General features: G+C 42.1%; 1 protein-coding gene across 1 annotated transcript in view; it reads left to right on the forward strand.

Annotated features, from left to right (window-relative positions):
- The window catches only part of PLEKHG7 (pleckstrin homology and RhoGEF domain containing G7), a 35,734-nt gene that overhangs the window by 5,794 nt on the left and 13,504 nt on the right, over nucleotides 1-16,436 (forward strand). The window contains exons 3-11 of the mRNA XM_076328583.1: nucleotides 1,479-1,606; nucleotides 2,984-3,024; nucleotides 4,974-5,069; nucleotides 6,199-6,348; nucleotides 8,260-8,355; nucleotides 10,630-10,725; nucleotides 12,025-12,138; nucleotides 13,768-13,942; nucleotides 15,903-16,018. Coding sequence (XP_076184698.1) covers nucleotides 1,479-1,606; nucleotides 2,984-3,024; nucleotides 4,974-5,069; nucleotides 6,199-6,348; nucleotides 8,260-8,355; nucleotides 10,630-10,725; nucleotides 12,025-12,138; nucleotides 13,768-13,942; nucleotides 15,903-16,018 — 1,012 coding nt within the window. The remainder of the gene's footprint in view (nucleotides 1-1,478; nucleotides 1,607-2,983; nucleotides 3,025-4,973; nucleotides 5,070-6,198; nucleotides 6,349-8,259; nucleotides 8,356-10,629; nucleotides 10,726-12,024; nucleotides 12,139-13,767; nucleotides 13,943-15,902; nucleotides 16,019-16,436) is intronic.

The following is a 16,436-nucleotide window of genomic DNA, read 5'->3' on the forward strand; positions in this document are numbered from 1 at the left end:
ATATACCCCATTCAGTAGGGCTACCAGAAAAGGAAAAGCTTTTAGAGAACTCGTACGTTGCACATTGCAAACTCCTCGACACTTAGTTTTCAAGCACTAATATGCCCGTATTTTAACTGTTAAAGTCACAGACCTGGCCCTCCTGATAGCCTACAGCCCTCTCTGTTGTTAGGAGCAGTCTTTCCTTTCATCTGCACAATTCAATTGGTTTAGCTAAGGCAATTGCAAGCAACGTCACTGCCAGATCATAACAAAAAGCATAATCTCCATGTCCTGCTATACACATCAAATCCCAGCTCTCTACCTCAGAGCTCATCTGCCAGTTGATAAGTTTTCAAGTGACTATTCAGGCACTTAAGGGGAAAAAATATACCTGCCAGGTTTCACATCAGGTGTTGGCAAATGGCTAAATATCCACAGTAAGGTATCTGCCGAGGCAAAAAAGTAGTAAGAATTATACTTAACTGACCAAAAATACCATACACAATAAATGGTGACTAAAAAAAGAGAATTTTTATATATGCACAAACACTTCATGCCTTCTCCCTCAGCTACTTCATTACTGACCCTTTGAAATCTGATGCAGTCTTCATGCATCAATCAGTTGAAGACAGCAGAACAGAAGCTACAGACGCCCATCACTTCACAACAGTACACTAACACAATTGATTATGTATCGGTGTGAGTTATTAGCAAAATCCAAAAAGGTTTTTGATGTGCACCAATAATTTCTGTATTTGAATGCAAGCAGCCTCTGGCACAAACACACTATTGCATACAGAATGCCTGTGTCACTTCACTTGATGGATTTATATCCAGGACAATGCCCTCTGTTAGTAACAACAATAGTTGGAAAGAGCCATTTGTTTTCGATCAGCAGGGCCGCTAAGTCATATTATATTCAAAATACAAAATAGTTGAGTTAGCAGAAAAAACGCCATAAAGATTTAGAGAGAAAATAGCACAAACTAGCCAAAAGGTTAAATATTAAAAAAAAAAAAAACCACAACACATTTTAACTATTTCATTAGTATGCTGTTTTTTCTTGAAATCACCTGAGTTACATGAAGGTTAAAAATAACGACAACCCACATATCAGCTAGGGACATGGTATTTAACTGCTCCTTTGGAGTCCAGTGCCAAAACACAGACTCTGAAATCTCCACTCACTTTTTGCCTAATCTCAGATGAACCCAGGAATTTCCAACATTTAAATTCTATAAGTACCTATTATCTGAGGCAAGCCACAGCCATAAGCACCTTGATCTCAGCAACAATGTGGAGTTGGAAAGATAATTAGATATTTGTTGTCGATCACTGAAATTTTCTACTCATTGTTCCTTTAACACATTATGTCATAGCCGCTGTGATTTGGTTTTTTAGCTCATTTCCTCCTGTACCAGCAAGGAGCGCTTCAGAAGTTTCCTCTGCAGCTACGAGCGGGGAGAGATGACGTGTGTTGTTGTTGCGTCTCACAGATCAACCGAGCGCAGGCGTAGCTCCGTGGTAGTGAGTCTGCCGGGACTCGAGGTGTTCCCTGGAGACCTCCTGGTGTCAGACAGTGCCATGGACTACCTGCCCCATGCGGCCCTGCTACTAAGCGCAGGTCAGACACAGGGTGAGGTTTGCGTGTCTGAGCCCAGCAAAAGCCACGACTACAGTGCGTGTGCATGTGGGATGGGGAGGGAGGATCAGTGCAACGACAACACGCAAGGGAGCGCGGCCTCCATAGGGGATTCTGTTACCCCACACCAAAGTGACTGCATCGCTAATTTTAAAATTCCCCTCAATTTATTTTTTTTGCCTGCATTTTATTGTTGAATGCAAAATGTAAGAGGTTAATGAGGGGGGCAGGACACAGATCACCTCCCTCCTCCACAGGCTAGAAGCAACCAGAGCCCAGGCCAGGATCTCCACCTGCAAGCAGTTCAGTTACAAATTCCTACCTGCACAGTTTCAAGCAGAGGGAAGAGAGTGGCCCATGCCACCCTTTCCAGCAGTGCTCTAATCACGAGGGTAGCAGACCAAACTCATGGCTAGAGGTTACTCACAAGACCTTCCAACACTGAAATGTAGACCTGCAAGCAATTTCCATAAATATCTATTGTGGAGTATAGTATAGCGTGCAATGTGATTGCCAGAGACCAGAAGATGCTGGTGACCAGAGATCAAAGTTTTCTCAAAAAAATAAGTCAAGGTCACAACCAGCAGTTTCATGAAAGAAAACAAGCTAGCCATGCCCAGAAAGAATGACCAAGGCCTTCAAAATCCAAAAGGAGAAAGTTTCGACTGTGATTCCCAGTCATACACAGGCCTGAAGGTAGGTGCCACATTTAGAAAACTCTTTCAAATTTCTTGCTGAGCAAACACAGGCATTTCTCACCTCTCACCAGTGCATTCCTACACCTAGATCCCCAGCTTTCCCTATGCCTCACTAAGGACCACGAATTACAGCCTGCACCACTGTGCCAGCCCCATGACAGATCTGAGGCTCAGGGTCTGTAGGATTGTTTATTCACAGGAGTTTTAAATACCTGCATAGCTCCAAGATATCACTAATGGGCAGACATAGCCTAATTCTTGCTTCAAAGCAATGGATATCTTCAAGAATTGGCCTGAGGTATGATGTGTTTTCCCCATGTAAAGAATTGGCAATCACGTACTGATCATCTGCAGCAAGTGGGAGTGTTTAGTGTCATCCAAGATCCCATCACAGATGGACATAATTCTTGCTGGGAAGGACCCAACAGGCTTAATAGGTTTTAAGCCTGGTGCACAAACTGCCTAAACACAAGTATTAAATCTGAGCCAAGTAGATCATAGTATATCAGGCTTCATCTAAAAAAAAAAAAGAAAAAAAAAAAAAGAAAAAAACCACACCACAAAAATCCACCCCCCAAAAAAACCAACAAAACATATAAATAACAGTTTTATTTTTAGCTATCTGTTTCTTTACTGATAACGCATTTGTTTTACCCATTAGAGTCCAAAAAGCCAAGGTGGCCATTTGCCAAAAGAGGAGTTGTGAGTATTTTACCATGTTTTTTTCCTTGCACTGACCTTGCCTTCTCCCACAACTAACCTGGGTAAAAAGAGTTTCTTTTCTTTACTGCCCTTGGGGAAAGGCAGCCAGCAGGTGAGCTGAACTCAGAGGTCTCAGCCCACCCTGGGACTGCTTGGACATTAATCTGCAATGATGGTAGGGTGGCTCCAGTGCAGTCACTAGTGCCACTGCACGTGATGCACATGAAAACACAGTCAGTGCCGCTGTTCCCCATCCCCATGGGTGGTGGGAGGAGAGGTGCCCTTGGCACCAGGAGGGCAGAATGGGGTGGGCAACGCGGGAGCTCTCATTCAAGGTGTTCAGTGGTGGCAGCAGGTCCAGTGCAGCTCCCCGGTGTAAGAGAGCACAAGGTGGGTAAGTCAGTTGCATCATTGCTTTGACCACACTGTATCCTGTACTTTCTGCATGCCAACCTAGACCTTAGTGCCTTAGGGCTCTGGAGTATCTGTCTAACTCCCACTCACATGGAAGGGATCTAGGCTTTACCTGTCAGAATAGCTTTTTAGATGCTTTCTTAGGCCTTTGCTGTCCTCGTGGGCACCCTCACGCTCTCCAGTAAAAGCATACACACCAACACACTTCAATTAATTTCCTTATCTAACACATTTCCTTGTCTTTTCCAGCTAAGAAAATTTTCACTTACTATGGTATCTGAATTTCCTTTTTGAGTGTTGTTCATCATTCAAAAAGTGATTTGCAAGTGTCTTGATAACTTTGCACCCCTAAACATGTAATTGTGAACAGTCTCTTCCTAATATTTTTTGCATTTTATCTTCTAAATCTCAACTATCAAAGAAGAGTTTGTGCAAGTGAAACCAATGCAAGTACTCAGATTAGCATGTACAAGAGTTCCCACTTCATTTGATAGCATTTCTATAGCATTTGAAGGAGCATGGCCTAAAACTGAGAATTTATAAATTCAGCAAAATATTTGAAATTTGCAATAAAATGCATTTGATATTTAGCCAAAATTGATTTCTGAGACTATTAAATGCCATAAAATTTAATTTATGAAGATTCATTTGCTGGTGCATCAGTTAAGTGTGTGTATATATAATGGCATTATCATTTCTGCTCCATTTCAAGCTATCTTTCAAAACTAAGAGTTGAGCTTAAACTCTGAATTTCAAATATTATAATCAAACACATATTTCAAAATTGGCTTAAGTTCAGTGCCTAAAGTTCAGACAATAGAAATCCATGAAGTATGAGTATACAGTTCCAGAGAGCAGATAAAACTTAGGCAAACACCTTATAAGTCCATGCTAACAATGCTAAATTAGAGTTCATAAATATTGGTTAAACTTTTTACATGGCACTGTTGGCCTCAAAAACAAAGCCAAACCAAAAGCAATTGTTTTTATTTCATGATCCCTCACACAGACAGACAACTTCTGCTCTTTAAGCTTTCTAAAAGCTCATTTTATAGACACTACTCTGCAGCTGACCAAAGGAGTTTTTTCAATATGTAGCTCACAAAAAATTTTTAAAAATAAAAATAAACACACAAGATTTGTACACCTGTGGCAGGCGGATGATTTCAACTATAAGTTTGTTGTCTCCTACTTCTGACAGTGCTGAAGGAAGCAAAATATTTTATTTGTTCTGTCTGCTGAGGGTAGCCCGTTGTCTGTTGCCATACCAATGACTTGCCCTGCCAAATATTTCTGTGTTACATAAATAAGATCTTACACACCCACACTTAAGCCACCTACACACCCCATCCATAGGTAAAAATAAACCTGCCATCACTGCCTCACCTCTGTGTAGGAGAGCCTGGAAATATGAGGAAATCGCTCAGTTAAGGGCAAGCTCCTTACAGATCCGAGCAAGGTTACTGAGCTCGGTAAACTTCTTATTGGTCTTTAAAACACTGTATGAATCGGGGGGGTTTTTTGTCATTCAACAGGGTAAAGACAAACAGAAGCAAGCATCTGATCTGGAAAACTGTCTTTCAACCGTTAAGATCATAGACTGCAGCACATATGATTTTTTCTGCTTTAAGGTATCAAAATACTCAGTATACTGTACCAAGGATACTTAAAGATAGGGATAAAACTTTGTGTTCTTTTCAAGTTACCATTTTTCACTACATTAATCTGGATATGAGACCTTTCTGCAAAATTAATGCATAAGCATAAGGTATATTTTTGTTGTTTGAAATGGAGGGGCGAGGGGGAAACTGTGAGTGTCGTAGGTGGTTAGCAAGGGCCCTCACAACCACCTGGATTTTGCCAGGCTTCCAGACTGCCCTAGATCAAGGAGGTACCACCTTCAGAAAAAGGCATCAAGACAACCCTCTCAGCAGCGCCTGCAGATCTGGGGAAAGAAATTGTGGCATCACAGGGATGCCAAATGGGGCACGGTGACCCCCACTGCTGCCTTAGGTGTGCGTTCAGAGGCTGCCACGGAGAGGCCAGTGCCAACACCAAGGTTCAGCTGCAGAAATCCCATCCAAGCCTGTCTGCCAGATAAACAAGGCTCCTGGCCTCCAGGGCCCCCTAGCCATAGAAACACCAAGCTTGGGCTACCAGGGTGATATTCAGATAACCCACACCTGACACCATCCCGCCTCCAAAGCAAACCTTTTGCTGCTCACAGCAGGCTGTTATATGCAGTTCCCCATAGACTTGGTTGTTGAAGACTCTTGTCAATGCCTAACTTATATATGAACATCTGACTTTGGAGCAGGTCAGGAAGGTGATAGCGGCCACCTTAGGACTAAACAAAACAATATCCAAGTACCTATGAAGACCTAGTCTTTCGGTACCTTGATTTTACCATCTGGAAAATAGGAAGCTCTCATCCGTCCCTGATTTTCAGTAGCAGTAGCAGCATGACAAATTAAATTCCTTAGCATTGCAAGCTGCCCACTATTTTTTGATACAGCATCCTACAAACATAGACTATCATACTGTGTTACTTTCAATTCAGTGTGTTTATATTATAAATATTCTGGAGGAAAATGTCAGGTTTTTTAATCTTTTTAAAGGAATCTTTAAGCTTCCAGAAGAAGAATCACTAATACTGGCAGCCAGGCTCTTTAAATGGGCAAATAGATCATAGATTCTTTTCATAAGGTCGGAAGCAGTTGATGCAACAGTCAGTGGTTTTCTTTCTTCTTCAATCAATAGAGTAAATCTTGGCATGAATTTATAAAGGCACAACAGACTGAGCAGAAAGATGTCAACTACCGGTTAGAAGTGAAAAAAGAAGCAGCAGTGTGGGAACTTTTCACAAGTGAATGCACTTACTTTCTGGATCATTTGCTGGTTCTCAAGATGGTAACTTCAGATTTCATTTCTCAAAAATAATGAAACATTATTTGCCCTGCTGTCAGCATGGCAGACATACAGCCACCTGTAACGTCTCATTGGGTGTCTATGGGGGAATGACTTAAGCGCTTGGTTTTTCTCCCGTCTTGCCTGCTCATCCTTTTTCCACAATTCCCTTTGGTTTTTATTTTCTTGATGGCATCTTTTCTTCTTGACATCACTTTCTGGTGCTTTGTAAACACCATCTGATTGCAGATCCTTCCAGTAATTTCGGCTGATATTCCATTATTCCTTTCACTAGCTCTGAACTGAAGCCACTCTCCAATTGACTCTACTGGATATTTCTCTACCACTAGTCTGTAACATTATACTCTTCATTTAACTTCCTATAGAGCTGTGGTTAGATTATCCTGACTAGAGCATGAAAACCTCAGAATTCAGCAGACCTGTAGTTCTAATATTACAAGAAAACAAACAAACTAAAAAACAACTCTCCAAAAAAAATCCAAATTGCTTCCATCCTGGTGAATTCTAAGAGCTTTGAAATATGGACAAGAATACTACACACTGTTACAAGAATAGCTGCAGTATTTACATTCATCACACATCAAAAGTTAGTGTACCCATTTAAAAGGATGGAAGCTTCCCTAAATATCTTCCTATCATTTTTTCTTTTATTCTGCACAGACAATTTCTGTTTTCTTATTAGTCAAAGGAAAAAGATTAGTGAAACATTTTCCATGTTGCTGAAAAGTTAGCCTAGGCAGTACAAGAAGTACTGCAAAGTAAAGGGAATAGAGGAGTGGGTTGAATTCCTCCTTGGTGGGGCAGAACAGGAAGGGAGACGAAAGGGAACAGGACCAGCTATAGGTCCAAGGCAGGATGGAAGCATCCTTCCTTCTAGACTCTTTCTTCTGCGAAGATAAATGTCACGGTTGCCGTGACCCATGAATGATAAACTTTTCAGTCCATGCCAGCTTCCCAAACTCTCCTGCCAAAGAAAGAACCCACTGAATTTGGGTAGACAGTTTTACAGATACCTGCTACTCTAAGTTCTTCCCAGTATAGAAATATTCCACTGATTTTAATGAATCTCCACAGGGAACTTTAAGACCACCGTAAATCCCCTTTAAGCTCTCAGGTCAACTGTTCACAACAACTGGAATTACACAAGGCTAAGCAAACACTCTCACTAGCTCTTCAGTCTTGGCACCTGGGTGATGGGTTTTTTCATTAATGCTTTTCACACATATACAAAAAATTCTACCCGGTAATCTACATTTTTTAAGCCTTTTTCAGATTTAGGTTAGATTCAGCACAGCTCCAAGATCACCATCAGAGCTTAAATGATACAAGACCTTAAACAGCCAATAAATACACATGCAGTTTTCACTCAATACAGGTTAATAAAACAATCCAAAGAGATTAAAAACCTTCATGAGCCCTCTACTTATGCTGTTCCAACAATATTTTTTTTCCCATAGTAACTCTAAACAACTTATATAGCAGCAGATACATGAGGTAGGAAGGAAAGCATTTAGAAAGGTCATAGAAATCTGTAACTATGGCTCTGATGTTATTAACTCCTTCACATGGATCTGCAGGGGGCTCAGTTGCCCCTCTTCTGCCAGAGAGCACAGCAGGGACATAGCTGTCTCCGTAGCAGCCGCAGAGACACCCCGGAGACATCATTCATACCCTCCTCCTCGCACAAAGCCCAATATTTAGCCTTCAGGCAGGTCAGGAAAAGTTTCTCAAAGTGCCGTCTTCTGCCCTCCCCAAATCAAATGATCATTTCATGAGAATTACAATGCAAACATGTTCTTTTCGGGGGGGGGGGGGGGGGGGGGGGGGGAGAAAAAAGAGATGTATTGAATTGGCACAAATAGTAAATAACATGGATTTGTTTTGTTTTTAAAGATATTTATGAACACTCTCAAATACCTCCAGAGTAATGAATTTCTCTTGGATGTGGATTTGTGGAGACTTTTTGCAAACTTAGAGGAGTTAAACAAGGTGAGTAAAAAACTAAAAGTCTTACTGAGATCAGAAATCAACCAGCCCAATAAAAGGAGACAAGAAACCATCCATAAAGCTTCTATTCAGATTCAATGCTCACATTTGGAACTTGGTTCAAATAATTAGTCTTTCTTTCATTTCTATTTGGTATATCAGTGGGGGTCAAATTTCAGCAGTGCAAATTATTCTCATGTGCCTCCAGCAAAAGATAAACAGGCATTTGAACATGGAGGAGAGCTCATTTGGCAGTTATTTCTGAAGTAAACACGACTTTGAGACTAATTCTCATAAACAGCATCCTTTTAAAAGGATTTGTGAAGATAAACTCCGACTGCACAATCCTTACAGCAAATCAGTAAGAATGGCAAAATAACTGCAATAACAAGTTTCCTTTCACAAACAGATGGGCACAGAGACTTTGCTATCTATTATGCCACTCCTGTAGAACAAGTTAAAACAAAATTATGATCACCCCTCTCCAGCTGGGGTTTCCCTCGGTGTGGGTGGAAGGATATCTCCCACACAGACTGGATGCTCTGTGTTCATGTGCTACTTACCCTCCAGCTTCCAGGAGGAGGGAGACCATGAGGCTTGGCTGTGATGTGCTCCAGCTCTTTGCTGCTTGTGGCCAGTTGCTGGGAGACCATTTTCAGCTCCTGAAAGTTAAAGGAACCCATAAGCCCAAAATAGCTTTTACATAACTTTAGAAGCAAATCAGAAGGTTTTCTTAGCTTGAGAGCTCTTTTACAGTACACCTCACCCTTCATAGCAAAGTGAATTTTGGAAGGGGCTCTTCAGCTGCATAAGCTGAATGACTGCTCACAAGACCTAAACCAGCTGCTTACTTCAAGTTCTTTCCCTTATTGTAATTCCCCTGCCTTAACAGATAACATCTCCCTTTTTAGCCAAAACAAGAAAAGCAGGGAAGCTCTTCAGAGTAGGGACAATTAGCCAGAGCTCAAACACATGAGCAAGTCACCTCTGCTCAGTGACTGACCACACACCAGGTGAGCTGCTGTGAGTGACCACCTGAGCAGGTTTGGAGATACAAGGAAAGAGATTTTTAGCTGATGTGTTTCACCTTGCGCTTGTTGTGGGCTAAGACCATATATGCAGCCAACTACTAGAGTTTAGTGGATGTGTGGCTGCCGATTCCTTTGTTCTTGTTCAAAGGGAGTGGACTATATTGCTGTGTGCCATTTAGTGACCACAAAAGCTTTGAGCTTGGCTGGAGCTTGGTTGTGTCTTGAGAGAATTATCTTTAATACATTTTCTATTTTGTTTTCTAATTTTGTTGTCCTTATTAATGAGGATGATAAATGATTATCTATTATGCATATTTGTATATAAAATAGTGATCAAATGTAGGAGAAAGTAGCTGCCAAATGAATGCCTTTTATGCTTTTTTTCCATGCGTTTTGCAGCATGCATTTCTTCTTGACAGCAGGCTGAATCCATGAAAAAATGCATGCTGTAAAAGGTGTAAAATGCACCCTTGTCAAAATGAAAGAAATGCACCATCCTATAAGCAACCCTGCCCCCATAAATACACGAAACAAAGAAGTCTGTGCAGTTACAACAGCAGTTCATAGCAATATCACAGAGGATGGTGTTCCCTTCTGGCCTAAAATTTGGCCTAAAGCTGAGCCTGGTCATGAATTTGCGTGCAAAGTGTGTTCAGGAGGCAAGTGTGGGCTTAGGAGCAGGCTTTCACCCACTGACAGCGTGGGCACCCTTGAATCCAGTGCAAACATATAAAGTTAACTTATGGGGAATATGTGACTTTTTATAGTATTTTATAGACGTTTCTGTCATCTCCAATATCATGAAACAAACTCAAACTATGAAAGACGGTATCTTCTTCAAGTGACCGTGAAGACTTCCTTAATTGTCACAGCTCTGTCATACACAATCAGTGTTTTCCAGTAGATGCCATTCATCCATTGTAATTTTTCATGTCAATTCATGTTAAATACAGCTGCTACCCTAAAATAAGTTTAAATGGAATAACTAATCTTGTTTCAAAGCTTTTGTCATATGGCATTAGCACGACGTAAGTGGGTATTTGTATAGATTTGTTTTAGCTTCTGACCAATTAAAGCACTCCAGGCGTAATTCTGAAGCTAATTCGGGCAATGTCAGGGAGATAAGTATAGGCACCCCGTTAGGCTTGGAGCCTTTGAAGAGACCAGGGATGGGAAATACGGTTGTTTTAAACTTAACTTCAGAAGATCACTGATACTAATTTCTCCTTTTTTTTCCCTTACTTAGATAAGTCTCAGTTTTCTGAAAACTTTTTTTGAAACTGTGAAGGAGCATGTCAGCAAGTCAGAATCTCCTACAGATTTCAGCTCCATACTCAGAAAGGTAACATAATTAGAAGTATTCTTGCTTAATTTCAGCAGATCCTTGCAGCAGATCATTTATCATAGCATGCAGGTGCTTTAGGGCAATCAAGTCTGTCAAGGACATGCCATCTGTCACAGGCAGTTTGGTTTCAGCCCCAAGCATCTCCTGTCTGCCGGATGTTTTTCTTTTTATTCATTGGCATGTTTGAGGCGATCATGGAAAGGTGCTCTGTGTGTGGAACAAAGTGTGGAAAGATTTTCCCTTCCTGGGGAACAGTAGCCCAGACCTTGAGGAGACTTTGCCACTGGCAGAGGCAAGCTTCTCGCTCTGTGGAAGATGTTTCCCTGAGACCAGACCAGAGCCCCATCACTGGATGTTCCCTGCCTCCTTCCACTCCATCGCATAGACCCTTCCTTTAGTCCATGGACCGGACCCACAAATGTATTTAAGTGCTTAATTAAGAGCTCAATGGGACTGAAATACCTCTTGCACTTTGCCCTGTGTTGGCTAAGCAAGAGAGAGGCACAGACAGAGCTGTCCTGCCGCTGCCAAGCACTGCCCTGCAACACTTTCAGGCAGTCTGCATGGTAAACAAGGCAGTTGTCCAAACAGCGGTCTCCAGAGGCTCTGTTTCCTGCACAACTTCCCAGTGACCGAAAAGTTGGAAATATTAATACAGGCAAAAAATCAATTCATGGACCTGAACTTTCCCTCGCAGTAGAAGCCATTAGAAAACTTCTGGGAACATACTAAAACAGACCCTACCTCGGGGTTAGGATTTTAAAATGGAAAGGGAGGCTAGAGCTCGGCTTCTGACCCCCGTTACCTCTGTCTCCAGGCGTTCTTATCGATAATGTTCATGTGAGACAGACAAAATCCCAGACAAAAATTAGTTTTATCATGGATGGCATTAAACATTTCCAAGAGCTAACGCACTTGGATATAAAGTGACATGCTATATGAGCCCACGTAAAGCTGTTCCATAGATAGTGGCTTTTATCTTCAGCTTCTACATGAATTTCACATCATTTATTTCTAATGAGAACAAAGTCTAAGAATGCTTCACACCTCCTCAGAGCTGTTAGAACTGTGCTCCCATGCATTGCTTGAGCACTGTTGTGGGTTTTTTACTACTTTACCACTTTTACTACTTTTTAACTTGCCCTTTACTTTTTTAACTCCCCCTTTCCCTCTTCCACTATTTTCCTAGGTATGAGGAAATCTCAGGTAAAATGCACATTACAAAACCAAAACTGTTGTTCCTCCCTTTGTCATGACATTTTTCTTTCTTGATAAGTTTCTAAGTCTTTTCTGCAGTTTTTCCAGGGTGACCTCTGCCAGACACACCAGATTTATTGCCTTAATTATACCTCCGCTGTCTTCTACTTGGAAAACCTGAGACAGAGGGAAGATTTCGGCATCTACCTGAAAGTAAAGTGATGGTTTGGTTGTTGTTGTCTTCAGCCTTCCTGCCTTATGACAGGATTTTAACAGCAGACTAGGAAAGTTCATTGGAAGCAAAACTCTGTAGATAGCATTTCACACAGATTTTTTGCACTGCAGAGGGTATCATAGATATGAAGTTACCCTTCTGAGCGTATGTTCCCCTGCACATGTGAAAGTGCAATTTAGAACAGGCAAGAGGAGGAAGCCAAAAGGAAACAACTGGCTGCATTTTTGCAGGCAGAAAATATGTACTGCCAGCCTCTATCATTCAGATGTTTTGCACATAATCCCTTGACTTGGTGACCTCCACCTTAACAAAGTGAGACAGTTACAGAAAAAAAGAAACAAAAATCAAGCCACATCATTGTAAAATCTCTCTCAAGTGTTTTACTTTGATACGTGTCCTGCATATCAGCTTGGTTTAGATGTTGGGTTGGAACACAGTACGTAGGGTATTATGTGCTTTAGCAGATGACAGGGCTCACATTCGCTGAGTACAAAACAGCCCCCAGCCTCTACGCTATGCTACATCAGCAGTGACATACACAAACCTCAAAACTGGAGAAGCGTATGATGGCTTCCTTCTGCTTAAGGAAAGGGGTATATGAGACAAGCCAAAACAACGGGAGTAGAAATTCAGGAGCATGTCAGTGCTTTCATGTGTCTTGGGAGCCCGCGATGAGAGAGCAGGGTGGGTTTTGCTGAGCCCTGGCAAGAAAGCCAGGCTGCTCTCCTCGCTCACGGGTATTTGCTGACCCACGTGCCCACAGGGAGGAAGCAACATCCTGGATAGAACAGCAAGCAACCCCTCTGCAATGGCAGTGTTTTAGCTCCTCTGACAGGTCTTGCTTAACCATAGGTAAAGCAAATGTAGAACTTGGTATCAAACCACTACCAGTAAGTGAGCATTTACTTCCCTCTAAGGCTGGAAAGAGCTATCAGTGATGTCTTTGTAAAGTTACAGCATTAGAGCAGGTTCTGTCTGCCAACACTGCATCTGCCTGAAGCAACAACTCCAGCCAGTGCAGCGGTGGGGCTCCCGGGCACAGGGTTCTGCTCTTTCTAACTTATCATTAGCAGACCAGTATGTCCTGTAAATACTTAAGATTGATCTTCAACATCACAGGCTTAGAATGAGAAACCTGAAGAAGTGGGCTTTTCTCACAGGCAGCCCAAAACTGGGAGGACACCTCTTTGTAGCAGCCAAACTCTGCAGCTTTTAGGGCCTGGGAGTTTCGCATCACTTGCTCCCTGACAAGGATTTCATACACTCACGCCTAGGAAACAGTTCCCCAGTGAGAAGTAGCAGGTGACCCTAAAGCATAAGGTGGCCCTCAAACGTAACTGAGGTTTTCCTCATGAAATTAAAATGGCAGATAAAGAACACTGGTTGATCTGCTAACATGGCCACAGCATCTGAAACGGGAAGCAGCAATGCAGAAAGTGAATTTGGAGGAGCGACACAATTCCCCCTCTAGAGAGCCTTTACACTGCCCGTGCTCTTACTGTGCGAGAAGTTCATCTTTAATTAGTCCCTGTCTCATTACAGTCAGCTGATGATGCTGACTGGGGAACAAGCTGTGGCCTAAGGCAGGTCTTCCTTGTCTTCAGCAGTGGTGTGAACAAAACGAACAGTGCAAGAGGCTGCATCTGTCCGAGCTGCTGGTCGCTCCTTTGCATCGACTGACACGCTATCCCCTCCTCCTTAACAACATCTGGAAGAGGAGCACTGGTGAAACAGAGAAAGACTTTATCTGGTCACTTAAAGAGAAGGTGGAAAAGTCCATACGTAAGTAGCTAAGGTTAAAAGTCAAGTGTGCAATTAACAATTAGCAAGTTATGTGGTCTTTTTGTGCATGTCCTTTGAGTATGAATGGGTCCAGTCTCCCTGCAGAGATGCAATTAGGATGTGCATGCCTTTCTACAATTCTGAGCCCTTCCTTATTCTGTATGAAATGATTGGTGCCACCCTTGTGCTGTCAAAGCCTCTCTGAGCAAGGTCACAGGACTCCCAAATCAGTGAGTCACTTGTATTTGCTCAGAACCGTCTGCAGTGACATGCAAACAATTAAGAGCAGATCACAAATTGGAACAAATCAAGAAAGATCTCAAACAAAGACGTCTTTGAGTTGGATTTATGTCTAGGGAGGATTTGTTGGGGCTAATCCTTAATAGGATAAAATTGCACTCACAAGGGGAATATTATGGCAGTGACCTTTCACTAAGTGACAGGGTCCTACCATGTAAAGTAGCTGAAGAGCTATCTCAGCTACAGATTTTGTCTAGCTATTGTGGAAAAAGAAGGGGTTGGTCCAGGAATGTTTTTATTTTTTTCCCTGCATTTTTTTTTAAGTAAATAATTTATTAATTCTAAATAATTTATTAATTCAGTCTTGTTCGGGAAGCTATAAATGCATCTCTAAGTGTCTTATGGTCATATAGTACATCAGCAGATAGGTTTATTCCCCAAAGGCCTCATGCAGCCCCCGCTGAAATCAAAGACAAGACAGTGCATCAGCAAAACACTTATCCTGCCAGTCTTGGCAGGAGAGGTGCCAGGCAGCGCTCCGTCCTCACCAGCAGCACACCAGGGCCTTGAGCCACCCAGCATGGTGGCTCGCTCTCTGCTGCCATCCTTCTCCCCATCCTGGAGGCTGAAGGCTCAAACATCTCCTTGGGAGATGAGGCAGAGAGAGAGTTAATGTCTTCTAGAGATAAGTAAATATGGGGCTCCTCCTTCTTGGGTAAAAACTCCAATGACAGAATTACCACCTAAAAGAGAGACTCAGGTTCTTTCTCTTCTTGCCAAGTCTTATGAGGAGTCTAGCCTAATGGGACACAAGGAGCACACTTTTCAGCATGGAACAGGTCCCATAGGAAAATAAGATGGTTTTGTCACTAGTCTGGGGACTTCTGCTGGGAGGACAGCAGAAGGTATGGCCCCAAAAGACCATGGGATATCTGGGGAATATTACTGGCAAAGAAATAGGTCCTTCCAGAGTTTAGATACCTTTGGGTCAAGGAAACCAAAGATAGAGGGGTGACCCCTCTTTACTCACAGACACCTGACAAAGATCTGCCTTCATTTTTTGATCAGTGAATCAGTGACATAAGGAACAGTTGCAGTCCCAGCATTCCCCTTCTGTTGTATGAGTGTGTGTGTGTCTGAAACCGTTATTTGCAATATCACTCAACACAAAAACCTGGAATTTAAGTTGCAGGTCCATTAAAGTTTTCCTCATAATGGCCCTGAATCAGCAAAGACTTAGTCCCCATTTTTCACATTCTGAGGCACCCCCATCCCAGTTAAATACTTCAGTCACTTCTGGCACCACTTCCCCAAAAATTAATTCTCATTACTTTCAACAGTCTTTTGACCAGGCTGTATACAATGAAAATTATTTTTCTCTCACTACCCCAGACAGTTTAGAAAGGCAGGATTGTTTTTTAAAGAACTTTTTAATATTACAGTTTAATTGAGTTTTATATGATTCCCCCTGTTCCCCAGTCAGATTAGTAAATACAACCTTTTCATTTAGCAGTTAATTTAAGCATGTTTGAAGGCATGGTTTGAAATTCTGGCTCTGCTGACCTAAGAGGAGTTTAGGCATTTTTCACAATGAAGCCAGGATTTCACCTGGGGCTTCACATGTGGGGTGCTTTGGCTTCCACTGGAAGTATTCAGCATCTTCTAGAAAAAGGACTGGTTTTGCCAGCCTTGGCAGTAACTGATGTTTCACATATTTCAGGGGATCTGGAAGGTAAAGTCAAGTGGTTGGACAACTTTCAGAAGTTCAGGCAGCTGCAAGAGGTCATAATTTGGCCTCAGGTCTGGGATCGTGACAAGAGATTCTTTGTCCCAGAGGTAAGCGGTTCTTTAAAAGGCATTTTTCCTTGAGGAAGGTTTAGTTTCCTATCTATCTTTATAGCGTGGTCTAAGTTGGCTGATTGTCTGATTGTCTATATTTTAGTTACTGGGGATGGCTCTGCTCTGACAGGAGCAGCTGCAGCCTGAGCACTGCAAACACTGTAGCTGAACACGCAGGCTGTGCACAGTGCCTTGGATGGCAGCATGGGTTGCTCTCAGCTAGCATCCAAGAGAGTACGATCGTATGATCCAGGAGGACTCTCCAGTGTTTGCTTTTAGGGGGCAAAATGAAATGGGATAGATCTAAGTATTACTACCTGTTTATGAGGATACGAAGTAGAAATTATTTGCCTCTCTCACTCCTCAAGCTGAGCCAAAGAAATTTCTATTTACATTTAAATAGCATTACAAAAAA

Source organism: Aptenodytes patagonicus, chromosome 1, assembly GCF_965638725.1.
Source record: "Aptenodytes patagonicus chromosome 1, bAptPat1.pri.cur, whole genome shotgun sequence".
Classification (NCBI taxonomy): domain Eukaryota; kingdom Metazoa; phylum Chordata; class Aves; order Sphenisciformes; family Spheniscidae; genus Aptenodytes; species Aptenodytes patagonicus.